Source organism: Molothrus ater, chromosome 5 (genome assembly GCF_012460135.2).
Source record: "Molothrus ater isolate BHLD 08-10-18 breed brown headed cowbird chromosome 5, BPBGC_Mater_1.1, whole genome shotgun sequence".
Lineage (NCBI taxonomy): Eukaryota > Metazoa > Chordata > Aves > Passeriformes > Icteridae > Molothrus > Molothrus ater.
The window spans coordinates 57,524,504-57,546,418 of NC_050482.2; the positions used below are offsets into that span (position 1 = coordinate 57,524,504).

At 43.5% G+C, this 21,915-nt stretch overlaps 1 protein-coding gene across 1 annotated transcript in view; it reads left to right on the top strand.

The window, feature by feature from the left end:
- Positions 1 to 216: 216 nt before the first annotated feature.
- Positions 217 to 21,915, top strand: part of ITPR2 (inositol 1,4,5-trisphosphate receptor type 2) — a 243,390-nt gene continuing 221,691 nt past the window's right edge. Inside the window, exon 1 of the mRNA XM_036405007.1 lies at positions 217 to 418. Within this exon, the coding sequence (XP_036260900.1) occupies positions 327 to 418 (92 nt within the window). The 5' untranslated portion in view covers positions 217 to 326. The remainder of the gene's footprint in view (positions 419 to 21,915) is intronic.

Below are 21,915 nucleotides of genomic sequence, written 5' to 3' on the forward strand. Positions count from 1 at the left end.
CCCGGCCCGCAGGCCCGGTCCCCTGCCGTGGCTCGGTCCCCCTCCGAGGCTCGGTCTCCTGCCCGGGGCGGGGCAGGGGCGGGCGGGGGCGGAGGCGCGGGGGGCGGGCGGGGGCCGGGCCGTGCCGAGCCGCGCACCGCGCTCCTGTCAGCCCTCTCGGCACCTCCGGGCCGCGCTCAGGCCCCCGTCCGCCCGCCTCAGCCCGCGGCTTCCCCAAGGATCGCTGCCATTTGCTTTGATTTTATTTTAATTTTGTTTTAATTTTTTAAAATTTTTTTTCACCTCGAAGGGGAGGAGCGCGGAACCCAGCTGGAAAATGAACCAGAATGTCTGAGAAAATGTCCAGCTTTCTGTACATCGGGGACATCGTGTCCCTGTACGCGGAGGGCTCCGTCAATGGGTTCATCAGCACGCTGGGGTGAGTGGGGCCGGGCGCGGAGCCGTGCGCGCTGCGCGGAGCCGGCCCGCGGGCAGCGGCGGCACAGGAAGGGGCGGCAGCGCTGCTCGGCGGCGCGGGGAAAGTAGGAAGTGATGGGGAGCGGCAGGGGACGAGAGAAGTTCCCGAGCGGGGCCCGGGCGGCCGCGGTGCCGGCGGCGGTGCCGGGATCCCCGCTCGGCTCCTGCCGGGGCTGCGCCCCCGCGGCGGCCCCGAGCGCAGCACCAGAGCCCGCTCTGTGCCCTGCCCAAACGCCTTCCTACGGTCCTTATCTATAGCCGACCTTTTAATTAATTAATTAAGTTTAATTGCCCGTCCCAGAATTTTTGACAAATACGTGAAAGGCAAATCCTTTGCTTTCTTGCTCTTCGTCCTAATGGGCTCGTTAAATGTGTATCCCTTTATTTCAGGTTTGTGTCCAGCACAATCTGGTTGTTAGTGATGAGATATTTATAATCAGATGCTTAACTTCATTGGGATGCTTTTCCCGTGAGCTCTTTCTCTTTGCGAGGTGAAAAGATGTATTTTACTTCACTGAACTGCTGCTTGTTTCAGGTTTTTATTAACAGTGACCGCTGCAAATCACCCTTTTGGAATCCAGGAGGGAAAGTCTCAGCGCAGAATGACAAATACACTGATACATTTCTTTATGTTGATACATTTTTTAAAACCATCCTGTAGTTCGGTTGCAGTGATCTGTCCGGAGGGCGCGGTGGTTCCCTCTGATGTTTGTAGGAGAGCTGCGGGAGCTTCAGTGACTTTATGGCATGTCCTGAAACCTTTACCGCTGGAAACAGCTCCTGTGCTGCATGGCTGTGAGTGATGCGATCGGCAAGGCAGGTCAAACTCTAGTAAATATCTGCTTAAACATTAGTGGTGCCCTCGGAGTAGCAGTGAAACTTGCTAGGGCAAGTCAGTGTGTGCCTGAGTGTCGCTCCCGTGTTTGTGTTAGGCTGCCTGTGTTCTGGGATCCCTGTGATGGGGGGGACTTGTTGGTGTGAAAGTGCGAGCAACAAATGTCTAGATTAACTTGGTGTCCTGCTGTTACTGGAAAAGAGCTGGTGTTCAAGGTCTTTTATATTTTTGATACCTTATTATTGCATCCAATCCTTGCTGGATCTCTTTTGATTTGTTGACAAGTGTTTTTCCACGGTGTGTTCCTCTATTTGTTAATTTGGCGCCTCGTCTCTCTGTGACTCCCCATGTTGTCTCACATCTTTTGTTTTGCTGACTCTTACAACTTTAAATTCCGTCTGAAAAATTTTGCTTTCTGCAGATGTTAATTGCTGGATATTGTTTCTTATTCTTGTTCTCCCCAGCACTTCCTTTTTGCTGGCACGGTCTGTTGCTGGTTGGTGGTGTTGTTGTGTCTCATCGCCGGGTTCTGTTATCCGGAGGAAGCTGTGTGTGCTGTGCTTTTGCTTTTCATTGTGTTCCTCCTTTCTGAGAACACCTGCTCATGGCATGGATGTTCCTGCTGTGATTGGTGCTTGGACAACTGTCACTTGAATACGTGTTGGCATTGCCCTGACACAGTATTCAGACTGCTGATCCTCCTTTGATCCCTCGGAGTTAAGGCAGGACATTCACTCCCAATTTTATAGAGGAGAAGCCGAGATACAGGCTTGCCTAGGGCACATGGGAGCTCTTTACTAGAAGAAACAAGTGAGCTCAAGCCAACATGTTCTATCCAGGCTCTCTTTTAGTCAGGAAACCCAGCTCAAAAAAACTACCTGGGATGAGACAGGAGTTCAAGAATGCTGATGTACCTCTGTTGGCTTTTCAGCACAGCCCTTTTGTGCCCTGCTCCCTGGCACGGTAAAGGCAGCTGCAGAACCAGGAGGCTGGAGTGGAGCAGCTCTGGGAAGCTTGAAGTCACCAGTGGAAAACTCCCATGGCTACTCAATGGGAATGCTGACCCCTCTGCTGGTGGTACAAGAGCTTGGACTGAAATTTGAAATTACGATGCCAATTATCTGCGCCAGCTATTGTACTTGCTGCCTTTGGACTGGCTGCAGCAACACAGGAGGCAGAAAAACCTCTTATGTTCAGGGAAAAAGCTTGGCCAGCTGCACTTCTGGTGTGCAACCATTGCTGAACTCCTGCACCTTCTGCATTCCTGCAGGTTCTCTGCAAATCTCTGGAAAGAGGAGGCCTCACCTTCCAAAGGTGCCTCCAGTTGGTGAGGACAAAGTGGGGTAGGACTGGGAATGATTGCTTGCTTCATTTGACTGATGGCAGTCCTTGTTTGATTACTCTTGCTCGGGTTGCTCAGGGTGCTGTTCTGAAAGGTTAGCTTGCCAAGCACCGCTCTTACACTACTGAGCCCACTGGGGAGTCTCGTGCTGTTTCATCAACTTGAAATCCAGCTCAGGGCTAGTGACTGTTCAGCAGAGAGAAAGTCCTGTTTATTTTAAGCTATCAAAGGCTAATTGTTTCTTAAATGAAGCATGAGTAAGGCCATTCTATAAATAAGGTAAAAAAGGCACAACACCTCTCCAAGCAGAGCAGGTCTGTCACATCGGTGGACATCACTCCTTGAAGGGTTGATCCAGCTCAGCACATGAGTTTTGAGGGAGATTTCAAAGCATAGGCTGTTTCTTGAATTTTGGAGTATTTTATCCTCACTTGCCAGTGCAGAAATTTTCATGTGCTCAGTGTCCAGATTGTGTGTTGGGCCAGGTTGATATCTGCTGTAACCTGAGTGTGGAAATCGTGCTCTGGTGTAGTTCAGGAGATATAAACCATCTCTTTATAGGAAACAAAGAATCTGTGGCCCTGTGTCCAGGTGAGCATGCTGAGAGGTGCTAGGTGAGGGCAGGACTGCCTTTCCACACCTCCCTCTACAAAGAGGGTTGAGATTTGCTGGAACTGCATTCTGTCAGTGGGTCCCAAAGGCTTGGAACACTTCTTGGAGCTGGAAAAAGCCTTTGTCCTTGCCCTCCTTGTCTCTGAGTGGTTTCAGTGCTATAAACAGCTGTTGGATGTGAGCATAAAGCTCTGCTTTGAGCTTTGATCCCTCTTAGTCAAAAGAGGAAACTGAACCTCTCTTGTGCATCTGGGGCTAGTGCTGTAGAGTGGGATGGGAGTGGGGAAGTTGGGCACTGCTGCTCCAATTCTTGCTCCTCAGTCTATATTTTAAAAGACAGCAGTTTTGCTCAGTTTTGGAAGAAGAGGTTTAACCATTTGTCTCTAGGAGAATGTTCCAGGCTGTGGATCCCAAAGGTGAGGGGCACCTCTGGATCATAGTAAAGGAGAGGGTTTCAGGCCTCAGCATTCCCTCTTTGCAACTGCTACCCTTTGGATTCTTGAGGTACTGAGAGCCCAAGAAATTCCCTGCTCTTTTTTTCTGCTTGTCTTTGGGCTTCCTCTGGGTTTGGATGCTGCTTTGAGGATGCTGCTTTGAGGTGCTGATGATGTGTAGTCTGGCTTTTCCAACCTCAAGGCTCTCTGAGTTTCCTCGCTTGCCCTCCTTCCTTTTAAAAAATAAGAAAGCTTTTGGTAGCTGAGAGTTGAGGAAATGTTTGGGGAAAGCAATTTGCATCCATTGGTAGCATTTTGTCATTGCAAGATAGGTTTGATACTGGATTATTGAACTGTGCTAATTCTGTAGGGCTTTCCCTTTTTTCTTTAGCTTTTAGTGTGTTCTGGCTTGTGCCCTGTTGGAGGCCTTATGTCCCACAGGAGATGTGTGGCAGGGCCAGGCAATGAATCCAGTGATGTCACATTTCCCTAGGCCGGTGTTGAGACCACCTTTCCCAATATTTTGGCTGTGAGTGCTCTCAAATGATGCATGGTGGCAATTAAAACTGCATTAATCACCTATCAGTACAATGAGGGGAAAAAAATATTCTTCACTGGAGAGGTGGAAAAAAAAAAAGTAAGTAATGACAATGTAGGAAAGTTTGACGATGGGCCTGTTAGTCACCATGGGGAGCTGCATTCCTGTCTCACCTCCATAAATGTGCAGTCAGAGATCTCCTGGAACATAATTAATGGAGCATGCAGCAGGACCTGCCTGCTCTGTGATAGATGGCCCTGGATGACGAGGAGTGCTGAGACTTACTTCTAAAAAGCAGCAAAAATTGTGTTGCAAAATATTTTGGACTCATTTCCTTGCATGTAATGTTGATTTTTCTTGAACAACTTCTCTTAATTTGTGGGAGTGCTTGTTGGAACTTTCTTACTTAAAACATCCCAGATTTATTCAGGTTTCTTCACTGGCTTTTTGTGAATTTGGGCTTCACAGAGGGGTTGAGTCAATAATACTCTCTGAAGAGAGAAGATTAAGTAGAAAGTGCTTAAGAAGCAGCATAAATCAAAATGTTGCAAGTATAGCAAAGGCTGAAATATGTCATCTTGGTGGCTTCAGGAATGGTGCTAAGACAAAAGATGTAGTGACTGATGATGCTCCAAGACACACCCATGTAGTGTTTTCATCAGTGCACTCATTTTTTTCAACCTTTCTCTCCTGCTGTCTGTATGTATAAGCTATGGTTAAGGAACAGAGTATCCATCCTTTAATTAATAGCAAACTTTTCTTTCATGTGCCAGCTGGAAAAAGGTAATTAGTCAGGAAAGAATAAAAAGCCTGAAGAAAGTGAGAGTGGCATAACTAGAATTAATCATCATTTGATTCTAACACATAGAGAATCAAATAATACCTAAAAGAGAGATGGGAGTATGAATTTCAGCTTTTCTGTGGGAAAAAGTACTTGTATGTTTTGTTTCCTAGGTACTTTATCCTCTAGACTGATAGAACCAATGAAATTTGACACTTTTGATTGTGTGATTCTGATTTTTTTTTAAATACTGTGTAGGATTGGCATTTTCAGGAATATGTTCTCTTGGTTGTCTTCCTAATGCAGCAGCCCTGGTGTGAATTCTGCAGCTGCTTTGAATATATGGTGATGTACACTTTTCAGCTGCACAGTGTATTTCTTTTCTGTGATAACTAATAAGCCATGCATTATTAACTACTTTCATTGATCTTACAATAAATGCCATGTAAGTGGAGATGTAGGCATATAAATACACCTCTGCATCTCACATACCTTGCTATTCAATCCATATATCAAAGCTCATATCCTCTGTAATTATCCACTCTCACCAGCAATTAGGCACTGCTCCAGCTTTTCTAACAACCTTATTTTGATGCTTGTTTCAAATACTGTAACAGCAGTGCCATCTTTGAATAAACAATGAGACAAAGCTTTCCACAAAGCAGCCTCAGGGGAATGCAGCAGGCCATGAGCCCCAGGGGAAGTTGGTTTGTTTCAGAAGTTTTACTTGTTCACAGAGCACAGCCTCCGTGTGAGGGAACATAACATTAGACTTAATTACAGCAGTATGATTTATGAGGCTGCATGCTTAAATGTAATATCCTTGGTTCAAAGGGCTCATTCTCAAAAAGGGTTGGAGAGAAAATGGGGATTAGGGAAAGAACTGATTGATTGGTGTGGAAGTGAGTTTACCTGCTGTGTGGTGGTAACTGGAAATAAGAGAGGACTTGGATTTGAATTGAGACATGTGATATAACTTCTGTAGTTCTCAGCTGGGCTGTGGGTGATGTGGGGAGTAGTCAGGAAAGAGAGGGGAGATTGTTTCACCTGAGTGACCTGAAGTCTTTTCTACCTTGCTTTTACATAATGAGGGGATTAAACTGGACCACCTGTGCGTGGTTCTTGGTGTCACTAGAAACCACAGTTACCCTGTATTTTTAAAAGTATTGCAGAGGAAGAAGTCAGTCAATCTCTGACTTCCCCAGCCTGGAAGATTGTTTCCCAAGGGGCACACAGACCTTGGCTCAGCCGGGTGTTTCACAGCACAGTGAGGTCTTTGGAGCCCTCCCCTGCCAGTGCTGCTCGGCTGGAGCCTGAGCCTGTTTGTTGGGCAGCAGCTCAAAGCCGTGTCCTCTGCACCTGAAAGTCTGGTTTCTGCTTGCTTTGGAAGGTCTGATACTTCTTGTACCAGAAAAGGGATGTGGGTGAAGCTCCATCACTTTGATACACTTGGTATCAAAATGGAGAAAAGAAAATGAAAAGTATTCAAGGTTTACTTTTTACCTTGTCTGTGCTGTGTTTTGTCACTTGATCAGAGATGCATATTTTAGTTCTGTTAAGGACATGATCCCCCTTATGACTGATTCCTGTAAACCTTCAAATCCTACAAATTTGTTAAATTTCTAAATCTGATTCCATCTAATTACTTGAACCAGCAGTTCCACCACTGCGTAGATGTGTAGGCACTTCCTGACACAGGTCCTGGTTTCAGCTGTTCATGGTGCTAAACCTTGATGTTTGGGATCCAGGGTAGATGCCTGGAGCTGAATGTTTTGCTGGAGAAAGTTTCAAGTAAAATGGCCTTTCTGAGAACAGGATTAACCAAAAAACCCCAAACCACCACCAAACCTAACAAAAAAAGCATGTTATCCCCATTTTTCAAAAAAACCCAAGAGTCTTGCAGATGTGTGTCAAGAGTCCTCCTGAGGGCAGGGCTCTCTCCAGCACCACTTCTCCAGCATGGAGGGCTTGTCTTTCTCTGCCCCTGTGGAGTTTTGCCCAGGTTTAGCAGGTATAAGTTGAGGAAGGATTTTACCCTAAGACTTCGTGGGCTGTTGTGATACCTGCCTCTTGCTGGGGGGCAGCAGTTTTACCTGGCAGGAGCAGCTTCTCTCTGCTGACACTGGTCACCAAGAGCCCTCACCCTCACCTTCATCTGTGTGGGAGGTGAATCCCAACTCCCAGGATTTCCAGATTCCTTTCCTGGGAGACCACAGGAGAGCTTCAGTTGTCCAGCTGCTTTGTGTTCCCTGTCTCTGGAGAAGTAAAAATAATTTCTGGTTTTAGTGCCTCAGTTCACTTCAAATAAGAAACAAACTGAGAAATTACATTCTTGAAAGGTAAGGTTTTGGAAACAGAGTTAAACAAGAAAACCACAGGGTTAAAATGTACTTATTCATGTCTGATATTAAGTACTGCTTGAGGTTTTGAGGGGCTGTTTTGGCTGTGGTAGCCAAAAGGTTGTGTCAGGAATGGTCTTGTTGCTGTTGTTGCTGGTTTTGTGACTCTGTGCCTCAGTCTCTACCTACTTCTTATCCTCATCCTTTGTATGTTTTGATTGCTGTTGAGTAGAAATAAAGTGTTTTCCAAAGTATGTGATTTAAAAACAATTCTTATTCATTGCTTAGTAACAAAGGAAAGAGGACCCTGAAGAGTGGGCTATAGGCTGCAGAAAAGAATGTGAGGAAAACAGCTTCCCCTGTCCTTCCAGTGCTCCCTTGCTGGATGATGAAAAGGAGGAAAAGAGGTGTGTTGATGAATTCAGGATGAGAAAGTGTTAGAAGGGAAGTGGGGCTGAAGAGGAGCAGGAGCTGCAGTTACCAAGAGCAGCAGGGGCTGAGAGAAAATAGCTCTGAGAAGCTACTGAGAGAGAAAATAGCTCTGAAAAGCTACTGACAAACTGTTCTTTTCCAAGGGAAGAAGTCAGCTTGCCTTTGCCACTGTTTACTTTGCTATTTCAAATGTTTGACGCCTGTGCTAAGGCTGGTGAGGTTTCAAATACTTGAATATTTGTTTGTTTTTTGTTCTGAAGGTTTTTGACTTTGTCCAGGAAAATGAGTGTTTTATATCACCTTCTCCAAGAGAATGTCTGAGGTAAAATGCAAGTTCCTCAGAAATAAATTGCAGGTTTAAGATTGCCTGTGATAGTTTTTGTAACAACAAAAGTTAGAGATAGCAAATTGTGGTACTTGGTAATCTTCTTATATAATAAAGTTTGGAAAATTAATTTGAAATGTCCCTCTAGGTCATTGCTGATGCATGAATGAAGGTACTGGGTTGAAATTTATATGAAATTCTTGGCAGGAGGAGGCTGGAAGAGCATATCCAAATGTAGTGGTTATCACTGTGGGTCCCTTCCAACTCAGCTTGCTCTGTGGTTCTGTGATTTGACACCAAGTTAAGCTTCCTCCAGCTCTTTTCTGTATGATATTAAAACAGTAGTCAAGTTTTTGTTCTTTGACCTCTGACAGATAAAAATCAATGTCATTTAAAAGGAATATCAACAAACAAACCCTGAAAAGAGGCTCTTTATATGCAACTCAAAATACGGAAACTTCTTGTGATTCAATGCTTGGGCTTCTTATCTTGATTTTCTCTTGGAGGCTTGTTTGAATTTCAAACAGCTTTTTTATTCCCTGCACTTGACACATGAAAGTTAATCAGTGCTGCAGGGGCAGTTGAAAGCACACAGAATTAGGGAAACAACTGCTTAAACTCTTAGTGAGCCCCAGATTTTTTATACCTGCTTCCTGCAGTTAAAAGACAGGAATCCAGTTCTTAAGAGTAGATTTTGGGTAGTTGTGTCACGTTGAGCATTGTGATGTGGAAAATTTAACTTGGCAGCTTTAGAGGGCAGCAAAGTTGGATGTGAACAGTATAATTTTGTCCTGAATCTCGCAATACCTGACTTGATTTGTAAAATCCCAGCTCCTACAGCTCTCTTATTTGTGGATATCTTCAGCTTCTCCCTCATGTGCTTTGCTAAAATATTAGCAGTCACCTTTTCAGTCTGGCATATATTTTTTAATGTTCAGAAACTATAAATAAAGAGAGGAAGCAAAATCAATGTATTAGGAAAGATTGGATATCACTTTTGAAAACACTGAGAGCAGATCTTTGTTCTGTTGTGAATGCTGAAAAATGTTCAAATGCATCACTAAGCAAGTTCCATTCTTCTGATCAAAGAATAAAAGTTTAAAGCCTTCCTAGAAAGTTGGGGTTTTTAAAAAATCCTTCATTAATAAGAAGAAAAGGAAAACAAACCAGCAAACTGTTGGACTGAAAAAAGTTAACTGCCTGTTAATGTTTTCTTGGATGTTTTGGACAATTTTTTTTAGATTATCAGTTTTTGCTAAGGTGGTCTCAGTTTCAGCAGAATGCATTGTCCTTGCTTTGCTGCCTGGCACTGGTGAGGGTGCCAATCCATAAACTACTGCTCCAAATCTGACAGGGCTCAGTGAGCTTGGCTCTTTACAAAGAGCAGAAAAGTCAGGGCTTAGTGGAGAGTTTTGTTGAATTTCAGTGGAGTAAAATGAGGTTTTCCATCAGGCTTGCTGATATAAAAATCAGGCAGGGCAACATCTACACTGCTTCCCAGGTTGGAGACAGAACTTAATAAGTCAAACTTTACTGTCAAACAGGTTTCCTAAGTCCTGGACTGATGTATAAGTATTTTGGATTTTAATGTTGCTGTGAGAACTGTAAAGCTGATGACTTCACTAAATACAGGAAGTCCAAGTTCAAATGAGATTTTCAGGTATCTCTGCAGATATCCTTGTGTACCATTATTGCATGTTATTTGTAAAGAAGAACCTTGCCTTTAAATCATAAAAATACAAAATAACATACAGAAAAATTAATTATTTTTTTTTATTTTGGTGGTGAGGAGGTAACAACTTATGTCTGACGGGCTGGCCAAGTTGATTAAAGGGATGGAGCACCTCCCTTGTGAGGAAAGGCTTAGAGAACTGGGATTGTTCAGCCTGAAGGGAGCCCACAGGAAAGATGGAGAGAGACTCTTGACAAGGGTCTGGAGTGACAGGACAAGGGGGAATGGCTTCACACTGACAGAGAGCAGGTTTAGATTGGATTTGAGGAAGAAATTGTTCCCTGTGGGGGTGCTGAGGCCCTGGCACAGGGTGCCCAGAGAAGCTGTGGCTGCCCCTGGATCCCTGGAAGTGTCCAAGGCCAGGCTGGATGGGGCTCTGAGCAACCTGGGATAGTGGAAGGTGTCCCTGCCCATGGTAGGAGGATGGAATGAGATGATTTTTAAGGACCCTTCCAGTCTTGGCCATTCTATGATATTATATATTATTTTTCTCAAAAAAAAGTAACTCACAAAAATCCTTGCAAAGCTTCATGACATTATTTCGTGTATAAGTGATTTAAGATGTAGGTCCTACACCTGCAAATTTGTGGACTTAAACTGAAAAGATGTCATGAGACAATTTTTTAAAAGAACCTGTTGAATAGGATACAAATTCATATTTTTTACTTCCCTGGCTTGATTGTCATGAGTATTAAAAGGTAAATTAGGATCAAGAAACCCCCTCAGAGGCTGTTCAGAGAGGGCACTGCTGTGGCCCCTGGGCAGCTGCAGGGTCTGGCTTGGAGGTTTGCTCAGGTTGTGTTAGCAGTGGCTTCTCTTGCAGAAACAAAACAAGGTCAGGACCCGGCAGGCAATTAAGTCTTGTCTGTATTAACTTTTGTAGTTGAACAGGTTTTTCTGTCACTGAAGGTAAGGACCAATGAATGTCCCACACCCCCTCCCCCTGTAATATCTGGGATACAGTAAAACCATGGAATGTAAAGTTTGGTTCTAACAGCTCATTTGAGGCCATGCTGTGCACGGGGCTGGCGGAGTCAAACTCTGGGTTTCATCTGATCCATTTCCTTTCTGTGCTGGATTAAACTGTCCCTGTGATTAGGCTGCTTCTAATGGAAATGTTTTCCCTGAGCACAGCTGGAAGTGGGACAGTGCTGGTTTGAGTTTTCAAGCATGCATCTAAAGTATGTTTGAAGGGAAACAATGGATTCAGGGATGGGACACGAGCAGAGGAGCCACTTGTGCAAGGTTGTTGACAAATTGTGGAAAGACTCCCAAGTTCTGGGCCAGTGGTCTTTCATAAGCATTGATCTGGGGAGCTGTTCAATGCATAAATTCTTTTATATTGGTTTATCTCACAGTAACTGGGCTTATGCCAGTAGTGACAAAGCTAGTTAGTTCATTAAGGCTCCCATGTGTCAAAAGGTGTGTTGTTTTATTTTAAGTTCTGTGTCTAAAGATGCAGAATTTATCACTTTGAGAAAACTGTGTGCTGAAGAGAGTCTTACACTTGCTGGCAATTATTGTTATGCTCATCCATTGGGGGGGAACCTTGTTGACTGATAAGTATAATTAATGCTCTTCATTTGTAATGGAGGTGAGGGAGAGAATCCTTTATGCAACCTGATAAGTGGGGCAATAGAAGTCACCACCCAAAGCACTTACACTTGGTAAAGCTGCATAAAAACTGGGCTGTGTTATCCAAGAAACTTCTTAGAAAGAAATTCAGCATCATCAGGACAAGGGTACAGGCCTGAATGAGTATGGAGAACACAAGAGAAAAACATCAGTCATAGACAAGAAAATCTGCTGACCCAAAAGAAATAAAATGTGTGTGCCACTGAGCACTCTTCTCTCTGAAAACTGCTATCAAAGAAACTCTTGCTGTTTGATATGTCCTAGGTTCAGGAAAACAGGAATTCACAAGTTCTCGGACTCACTGGACTCAATGATCTTAGAGGTATTTTCCAACCTAAATGATTCTATGATTATATAAAACTATTTCCAAATAACTGATAAAAAAAAAACCAACCTGACATCATCTCAAACTTTTCTTTATGGCAGAAACAGCCCTTAAGTCTCCAGAACTGACACAATTGCTTCTGACTAACAATAACGTGGTATCATGGGATGGATCCAACTTCCAAAGTGTAAATTTGTGACTGGTATTTGTGTGGATCCATGTGCAAGAAGCAATCACAGAAAAGAAAAGAGACCAGAAAGAATTGATATTATTTCTAATACAAGAACTGGAAGCCTTGGGGGTAGAATTAAACCAATAATAAAAATGCCATCTGGAAAAAGAGCTGGGTACATCAGTAGGAGTCAAAGCAGAGAGGTTTCCTAGTGACACTTTGAGTGATGATTTGCAGATGAAAGTGAAACATTTTATAGGGCAACAATTAAAAACTGTTCGGGCAAGTTAGGGAAATGAATGTCAAATGAAGCCACTCTCAAACAGCAGGGTGGGGTCACTGAGTTGGTAATTTGCTGAGTTGGTAATTTGCTGTGGTTCTGATTTATTTTTCCACAAAATATAGGTGAGGGAAGCTTTGGATTGCTTTGTGTTTGAGCCTCAGCAGAGACGTGACTTTGGGAATGACCTCGCAGATCAGTTACTCAGCTGTGAAAGCGCAGGTGTGAGAAGGGAAAGGGCAGCTTAGAAGGTGACAGAGTACGACAGAAATTTTTGGCCACTTTGGGGGGAACTCCTCTTGATGCTTAAAATTTCAGATGTTTTCATTTTAATTTATCTGAGGAAGAAGTACATGATCAGAACTGTGCTGAGGCATCTTGAGAGCAGCTGGCACATCTTGCTGAAGGAATTAATAGGAATTAAATGTACTTTCATGGGTGCCCACAAATTTGGCAGCAACAGGGTCACCTTGATGCCTCACCCAAATTAACTCTTTGCAGATATTGCCTTTGGCAGAAGATCAAGGAACTATTTCAAGGAACGACTGCTGAAAAAGGCATTGCTTTTTCTTTCCTTCTCATATTTTGCAAAACCTTCTGAATAAAGTGCAAAACCAGCAGAATCACACACCTGATGAATGTATTGCTCCTGGAACAGATTGCAGATCAGCCAAAAGCTTTCACAGACCATTTGGGCTCTTACGATCATCTGAAAGCGTAGCATCCCCTCCAAGTGGCATGATCAAGGTCTTCTGAACTCATCAGGCAAATTTGGAATTTAGAAATGAGGTAGTACACAGGTGGTTATATTCATTCAGAAATTGTATCGTGGCTTTGAAACTGGGAGTGCTGGCAGAGTCATGGCTGATTTGCAAAATGTATGATTTGGTGGCACGTAAGCAGGAAGTGGGGAATGGTGCAGGAAATGTGACGTTGGCAAGACAGATAAAAGAGAGAGAGCACAGCTCAACAGTGTCTTATGGGGGCATCACTGGAGTGTGTGGCTGAGGAGCTGAGGGATTTTTTCTGCCAGAGAACTGGTAGTTATGGCTGTCCACTGAGACAGTTGTGATTTATTTCACAAAATCACCCAGTGCTTGTGAAGTCAGGCACCAAAGGGCTCTGCAAATAGGAGAAACTTGGCTGAATGACTTGTAGATATAGAAACAAGGGTAAACCATCTATGGATCAAAGGAGAATTTGGAATTCCAAGTATTTTGCTAAGTCTTTGAGACAGCAGGCTTTCAGAAAAGACACCCTATCTCAATGTGCCCACAGGCTCATGGGTGTGGGTAGAAAGGATCATTATGGACTTCTACCTTCAACTCTCTCATTTTATCGATTCAAGGAAATGAGAGCACTGTGTACCACTGCTTTTGAGGAATTTAAAGCAGTAGTGGATGTGAATATGAATTATACTCCAGAAGCTATTTTATTTCAATATAAAGCAAATTCCTACATCATTAGGAACTTTTAGGGTGATGTGGACTGTGTAGAAGATCAAACACTAGGCTGGAAAAGCTTGTTCCAGCCTGTTTGGTAACATGAACATCTCTTGGATGGAATTTTACAGGAGAGCTTATGAAGTCCAGGGATTGACTGGATGTGAATGAGACATAATGAAATCAAGGAGAATTCAGTCCCAATTGCCCTTTGTGTCTCCTTTTCCTATGTAGTTGAAATAAGTGTTAAAATAGTCAACCCTTGTAGTGACAAGTGCATAGACTAAGAAGACCAAGTTCATGTCCAGATCAAGAATAAAGATCTCCAACAAGCTGAGGTGAATGCATTTTTTTCAGTAGCTGCTTAGCTGCTTTTTATCAGTTATCTCAGTTTAGCAGAGGTCATAGAAGAACTAAAGGAATTTTATCCCTTTAGCCTGAAAGGACTGAAAATATTGTGTCAGCTCTTCTTTTCAATCACTTCAGTCCTCTGAGGATAATGAAGATATTGCATTCACAGGCTTGTCTGAGTGATGAAATGTCTTCAAGTATCTTCAAATGCTGCCAGAGTGGTCTCTACACCTTGGTTGTGGGTATCTGTCTGTGGATGATGTTACTCATTGAAGGAACTTCAGAATTACGGTTTTGGCTGCGTTTTGGTTGTTTTTATGTACTAGTAGCTTGAGGGATCAAATCTGAGTACTTGTTTTCTAAGGATTGTTGAAGGCACTTATTATTTGTGTTAAAAAACTGGTGCAGGTCTTTTCTCCCTGACTTTTGCAGCCAAAAGAAATATGGATCTGTTTTGTAGGGTGGACCTTAAATACCTTCTGTAAGTTCTCAGTCCTTCTCCATATAAAATGGGAATTGTTGTGAATGCAATGAGGTGTGGGTTATTTAATCTAGTTGAAGAGAAGAGGGAGGAGGATTTTCCTGTGCATTGTGAATATTGGTAGCTCTTTCCATGTGGTTTGGTCCTAGTCTGGGGATGGGGGATTTTCCCTTTGGAGGCTGCTCTTCCCAGTTTAAACTGGCACCTAGGTGTCCAGATGAAATTCTGTGTGTCTGGATTTCTGATTCATATCAGCCCTAATGTGGCAGCAGCTGCTTTCAAATGGGTCTTGCTTAGAGGTGATTACAGGGAGCGCTGTGAAGTCTCATTTTACTTCCTCCACCTTGGCTACAGTGTGTTAAGAGGAGGGGAAGTTGGATATTTGTGCCATCCCTTGAAGATACAGAACTGAGCCCTTGCTGGTCAGCTGTTTTCTGGGCACTTTGTTGCCAGAGTAAGTCAGCAGAATATCTGATTTAAATGCCATTGAAAGTCTGCTCCACAGCTATGACAGGATCTCTTCAAAGTTAGTTGGCAGGAACTTAGCAGAACTTTGGTGAGGTAAGTGCTGTGATACTTTTTTCTAATTTCAGGATGACAAGCTTTTCTGTTGTGTAAACACAAAGCTTTAAACACAAACAAATAGTTATTTTTGGTGCTCTTTTCCTATGACAAAAATTAAACTTAAAAGGTAAAAATAAATAAAAACATGTTCTAAAACATTTTCAGATTAAAGGTTAGAAAAAAGAAAGAACAAAGGCTCAAGCTCATTTCCAACTTACATAATTGCTGACACAAAGCTGCAGTCCAGCCAGATGAACAGCACATTGTGAGGTACAGGAATAATTTGTAGTCCTTTTAAATAACCAGAGTAGCAAGCAGCATATATATATGGAATAAAGTGGAATAAAGCCTTGTCTCTGTTTCAGTTTTTCTAGGAAATATGACAATATTTAAGTGTAACCAATATCTGTTTCTATCTTAATGGATCACAAGAGAGCAGTTAACTTCTGATGTCTTATTTAGGAAGAATTTATATGTGAGTGAACTGTGGTGTCAGAGATGATTGTGTCTTTTGCCTTGGTGAATAGTTTTTCAAACCACCAAGGCTGTGGATGTACACTTGCTCTGCAAGCTGTTTTTTATCAGTGGTTTCACATTACTGCTCCCCATCAAAACAGTTTATGTGAGTGTTCTCAGCCCTCTCTAAGCAATATGAGCTCATATACTTAAGCAATTTAGTAGATGATTTGTGCTAACGGGGTTGACTGTTGCTTAGAGATCCTCAGGCTCTGAAAGGTTGTAATGTGAAATGAATGACCCAGATTAATCTTTACTTTTGCCCTTGTCTGCATTTGGGTCAATTTAGTTCTGTTATTGAATGTTGTGATCTGTGGGTCTTGTAACTCAGAGGAGTGTCAGGCTGTGGGCACACAGTTTGTGGTAATTGGGAGTGGGGCTGTGGAGCCTCATCCCCAATGGCTACAGCTGTGCAGGACAGGGGAACAGCATTGAAGGTAATGAGCCATGGAGTGTCCAGGTGTGCTGACCGGTCACAAAAGGGAACAGAGGCACACAGCTGCAATGCATGAACGTGAGGGCTGTGAAAGGTTGGGCTAAAGAGCAAGAAGGGTGGCTGCTTGCAGCCTTCTGAAGTGACATGGTGTTACTCTGTATGGGTTGAAGCCTTCTGAAATTGTGTGATAACACTCTGTGTATCGTGGCTGTCTCAACTGTGACTTGTGCTGCAACATCAGCTATGCTGTTTTATTTCCATCTGTCAAATCAGAAAATAGTGGAGAATTCTGCTCCAGAGAGGTGCTTGGGACAAGGCTGGGATTTCTAGTCAGGGAAGAAGCTTGGGAAAAGCATGTCTGTTTTAGCAGGAGGCCAGACCTTCTTCCACTTAGGCTGAAGCGTCTCAGTGTCCTCTTAAACGGAAGTGTTAATCAAAATATAGCAGACTAATTGTTTATGTGAGTGGATGAGATTATCCCAGACAATGTGGTGCTGTTTGACTTGGAGAAGGAACTGTGTAACTGTATGCAAAGCTGCACCACACTGATAGACGATTGGCTTTTTGATTAGGTCATAAAATCTGGGGAGGTGATAAAAATGGAGCTGATTTGGGTGGGGTGCTCTGCTATCTTTTCAGATCAGCTTATAGCTGTGGAGTATTATTGACTTTGCACAAGTGAATAGGGACTAGTAGCTGAGGCAGTGGGCAGGTTTTTAATCTTAATGTGCCAGGCAGCAGGTTAAGCTCTTGTGATAATGTGTCCGAGAGCTTTGGGGAGTGATAAGGAAAAGGTTAGAATAGTTTCACTGTGCTAAATATTATTGTACCATGTTAGATTAGAACTCTTTAAATGGGGGTTGTTTGTACCAATTAGTTTAACTTGAAAGTAGATATGAGCTTTGGTGTGCTTGTTTTTGTGTCCAGGTTCCCTTTGCAGAGAGAGTGTGCAGTAGTGGTTGCTCCTACAAAATCTCTATGGGAACAGAGGTGTAATGAAAATAAACCTCAGGATCTCAGGCTTGCCTGTAATTGCATTTACGACCTTGCACTGACACAAAGAGATGGAATACACAAAACACCCTGAAAACCACAATGCCTTCTTCCTGAGCAGAGCTGCTGAAATGTATCCCATTTACTTTGCTCTGGCCAGAGAGAGCTGACATCTCTAAAAAGGGAATCAGGTGGCTTTCAGTTGCATTTCTGCATGGTCCCCACCATCCTGGTTGAGAGCTGGTCATGCAGGAGTAAGGAAGAGTGGCTACTTAGTCCATCACCCATCACATTCTGACCTTGCTCCAGTTCCTTGTGGGAGCTGCATGGTTCTCTTCAAACCAGGTAATTTATTTTCTCCTGTCATCCCTCATACTGTTTCTGTCCCCCTCACTTGTGCCTTGGAGCCCTGTGCCATCTCATTGCCAGCCCTTCCCACACCCCCCTGTTGCTTGAGGGCACCAAGAACTCCTTGCAAGACAAGCTAGAGCCCCGTATGCTCAGCCAGGGCTCTGCTCTGCGTGCAGAGGAGCTGATCCCAAGGCTGTCCCTCTGTCCCTCTGCCATGCCTCCTGCCCAGCCCGCCAAGCAGCTGCTTGCCCAGTGCTCTGACAGGTCCTGCCGGTGAGTGGAGAAGGGGAAATGTTATTTTTTCCCATGTATACAATGAAAGGAAGCGCTGTAATAAGTGGAATGAGGTAAAAAGGCTTTCCCGGCACATTACCTTCTAACACTTCTTCATCCTGTTTCTCTGCTCCAGGTCCCACTCTGCTGTGGGGAGCAGGACTGAATTCCCCACAGCTGGCTCCTGCCTGCCCCCAAGGCCTGGCTTCCTCAGGCAGGGAAAGCCCTGCTTTGTCCTGTCAAGGGGATGAAGGATGTCTCTCCCTTGGAGCTGGGTAGAGGAGGGTCTCTTGCACCTCAGTGCACTGGAGCTGGTGTAGGGAAGTGCTATTTCATTGCTAATATAGCAAAAGGAATAACAAAGTCTCCAGAAATTATGTAAAAGACAAGAGGGGTGGGTGGGAGGGTGGAGAGAGGAAACACTTGGAGATGTCTGCAGTGCTTCCTGTTTGCTTCTGAAAATTATGAGTCAGATCCCCCAGAAACAAAAGAGAGGGGTTTGAAAAATGGTGAGATTTAAAAAAAGTAATCATGAATGCATCTGTTCTCTTGGTCTTCTAGTTTTTGAGCTCACAGAGCTGGAGGCCATTTTTCACATTTTTCAGGGCAGTGGTGACAGCAAGGAACACACATTCTTTTCCAGTGAAAGTAGAGGGATTTTTAATATCTCTCAATGCAGCATCAAGAAGGAGACCAATAGAAATGATACCAAAGATCGTATGGTTTGGAATAAAATTTGTGATAGCATCACAGTTCTTCTAGAGTTGATTGCTTTGGCTTGAAGAGGTGTAACCCGGCTTTGGCTTGGTTAGATGTAACCCTGGAGCTGGTTTGCCTTTGCTTTCTGAGGTATATACTTTGGCACAGAAGGGAGAAGGTGCATTGTGTGTGCCCAGATTGTGTTTGATACTGATCCAGAGGGAAGAACCATGCTCCTTTTTCCCAGGTCAAACACAGTCTGTATCTTTAAAACCCATGGATTCTGTGGGATTTGTAGCATGAGTGCTGATAAGTGTATGTGTGTACAGCAGGATTGCACTTAAAAAGGAAAAATGAAGTGGATATCATTGTTCCACTTATCACCAAGTGCAGGCTTTTCTAGAAAACCTGATTTCTTTGTTTCGCTGCCAGTTAATTCCCAGTAAATATATGTAAGTGATAAAAGACTCCAGTTTTCCCAGTAGAAAGTGATTATATGCAGGTGTTTTTCCTCCACTAAGGTGTAAGGATAAGCTGTGTGAGGAGACCTGGAAGCATTTCCTTCAGCTGAAAAGAATGCTGCTGAACTGGAGGGCCTGAAGGTAGAAGGCCAAACTCATTTCTTTGTGACAGAGCTTGTTGTTAAGACACACCTTAGAAGGTGATCTGACTGACAGGTGACAGCACAGCCAGAGTCAGAGCTCCTTGGCGCTCAGCAGAGTCATTACTGAGAGCTCAGGTGGACCAAAAAAAAAAAAAAAATCTGTATTAATAAATAAACACCTGCTCTTGTGTGTTCTGGGTGCTGGATGCAATAGCCTGTACTGCTGTAAGTGTTTTCTGGACTGATTTTTGCCACTTATGCTGTCCCCAGACCCTGTGCAGGGATGGGCCTGGAGGGGTCCTGGAATTGCTCAGCCACCCTGGTTAGAATGCTGAGCTCTGCTGAGCAGATGTGGGGCTTTCTGTGCCTCAGAGCCTGGGAGTCCTTGGGCATGTGAGATTGGCTGTTGTGAGTGTAGCCTCCTGGTGGGAGATTCCAGCCTGCCTGGTGGTTGGTTTGAGAAAGGTCTGAAACAGTTTTGAGATGTGAACCTGCTTTTTATGTCATTTTCTTGCTTTAAAATGATGGTTATGAAAAGTTCCGACAAGTAGAACAGGCTCACACCTGTCCCCTTGCACAGAGGTGACTGTTTTGGCGCACTGCTTGTGGCTGCTGTTTCGTGACTCTCCTACTTCCCAGCTCCTTCCACCGTGGCTGGAGCATTCCCAAGCATTTCCTCTCCAGGGTTCTGCTCTGTGCTGTACGTGGGACTCGCTCAAGCGAGTGTGTACAGGTCGGGGTAGGTGTGGCAAAGGGCTCCAGAGCAGCTCCCAGCAACTGGGAAAGCAGCTCTGAGACAATCTGGAACAGCTCCCAAAATGATCTCTCCCTGTAGGAAACTGGCTCTTCTCAGGTTTAAAACAAGTAAATAAAGTCACTGTGATTTCTCAGCTGTTGTTTTTTTTTTTTTTTTTGGAAGGTTTTTTTTAATTTGCTGCTGAAGAAAGAGAAGAGCAAAGAAAATGCAAAAATACCTGGGCAAGCTGCAAAAATTTGTAAACATTTATTGTTGCAAAGTGAAAATAAAAATCATACCATCCTTTGTTGAGAGAGTTGGAGCACATGTTGATATGGAGGTATTTCCTGTGCACAATTCTCATTGCCACCGGTGAGAGCTGGACACATCACAGGGTGAGCAGACCTTGTTCAGGGAATTCCTGCCAGCCAAAGTCATTGTCCCCAAGGGCAGAAGTAAAGGCTGAAACCAGCAGCAGGATTTTGGGAGCTGGATTGCGTGCTGGCTACAAGCTTGGTGGTGGTTATGCTGTTCAGCCTGAGAGCTTTTTTCTGAGGGCAAAACCAGGCAGCACTGTAATTCCAGAGCAAGGGGGTGGTCAGGAAAGGTTCCTGTTCCCATTGTAAAGCCCAGATTTGCACCCAGTGCCAGGATATGGCACATGTCATGGAAAGGGGCTGTGGCTGGGGGAGCTCAGGATGTGTTGTATGAGTGTGCTTGGACGGTTTCTGTGACTGCTGAAGGAAGGTGCACTAAAGGAGGGGTATAAAAAGCACTGGGCCAGGCACTGAGTTGCTGCAGAAAAGGGTTGTCTGACTAGTTTCAGTGGAAGTATATGTGTTCACACTAGCCTGGGACTTGTCCCCATTGTTCATCTCTGAAATGAGGTGAGCCCTTTCTTTGTTTGGTACCCTAACATATAAAAGTGTTTGTAACATGGAGGGTTTTGTTATCTGTATTGTCTGAAAAATTGGGGTTTTTTAATTAAGCAAAAAATAAGGCATGTAAAATTTGCCTCTCCTGTGTAAAATAAGCACTGCAGAATGTGTAAAATGTCAGCACTTTGGTTGAGCAATGTTTTCCACTCACATTTTTACATAGTGTGACATGGGTTGGTCTGCTGGATTATTGTTGTTTGTGTTACAAAATGGAGAAAGAACTTGGATCGTTTTCCAGGATTTACATTCCAACCTGTGTTTGCTGGATTGATAGTTTTTGCATGTATATTTGTGTATGTATATATTTTTGTATGCATTTGTTTGCCTACATATGTTGTCATTCTAGATGCTGAGGTTTATTATAGGCCTTACAGTAGCATCTGAGGCTGGTTTGTCTGCTCTTAAACAACAATATTTTTACATTGTGCTATTTCAGCAAAGTTTCCTAATTTTCTTTCTTTGCTTATGCTTCCTTTCTACAGCAAGTGTTGCCATTTTGATGAGTAGGTGTGACTGCCTTCATTACAGGGATGAAGTCACTTTTTGATCACTGGACAGATATTGGCATTTCTCAACAGTGTTTTTCTGGATAAATCTCTCCATTTTCATTAAGTGCTGGTAGCAGTGAACAATCCAGCCTTTCTGACTTTTATTAGCACATAGTTCTTCAAAGCAGTCCTTTCAAGTGGCCATTCAGAAATATGTGCGAAGGTGAGAAAAAAACCTCAAATTTTTCTGTTGTAAACTAGATGCAGAATTTATTTTGATTTGGATTATTTTCCCTATGCTGCTGGCTTAGCTTTGTTGTCTGTGGCTGAATAGGTAACTCTGCAATGAGTTCTGCTTGGTTCTGGGATGCTGTTACTAGGATCTCTTTTCTGAAGTCACTGTGTACCATAGAAATTTAAACTGCTCAGTCTGATAGAGACCAGTTAGCTGCATGCCTAAAAATTCACGTAAAGATGCAGGGTTGCTTCTGATACCCTCATTTTTAGTTTACAGTGGTCCCAGTGTCAGTGTTTCTAATGTGTGTTAGGTTGATATACCTAGTAATTCTACTTTATCTGTGCTTTCTTACATTGAGACAATTGAGTTGCAGATCTGTTATGGGTGGTTGTAAGGTGTGAGCAAGCAGAGTTAAAGTCATGTGTATAATCTTGATTTAAGTCTAAGTTTGGGCCAAATCCTGGCCTTGTTACAGTATTTGCATTCCATGTGTAGTTAGGTGGATTAAGTGGAAACGCTGAAGAGGTTAGATTGCAATTAAATCTTTGATGAATGACCCTCTGTGTG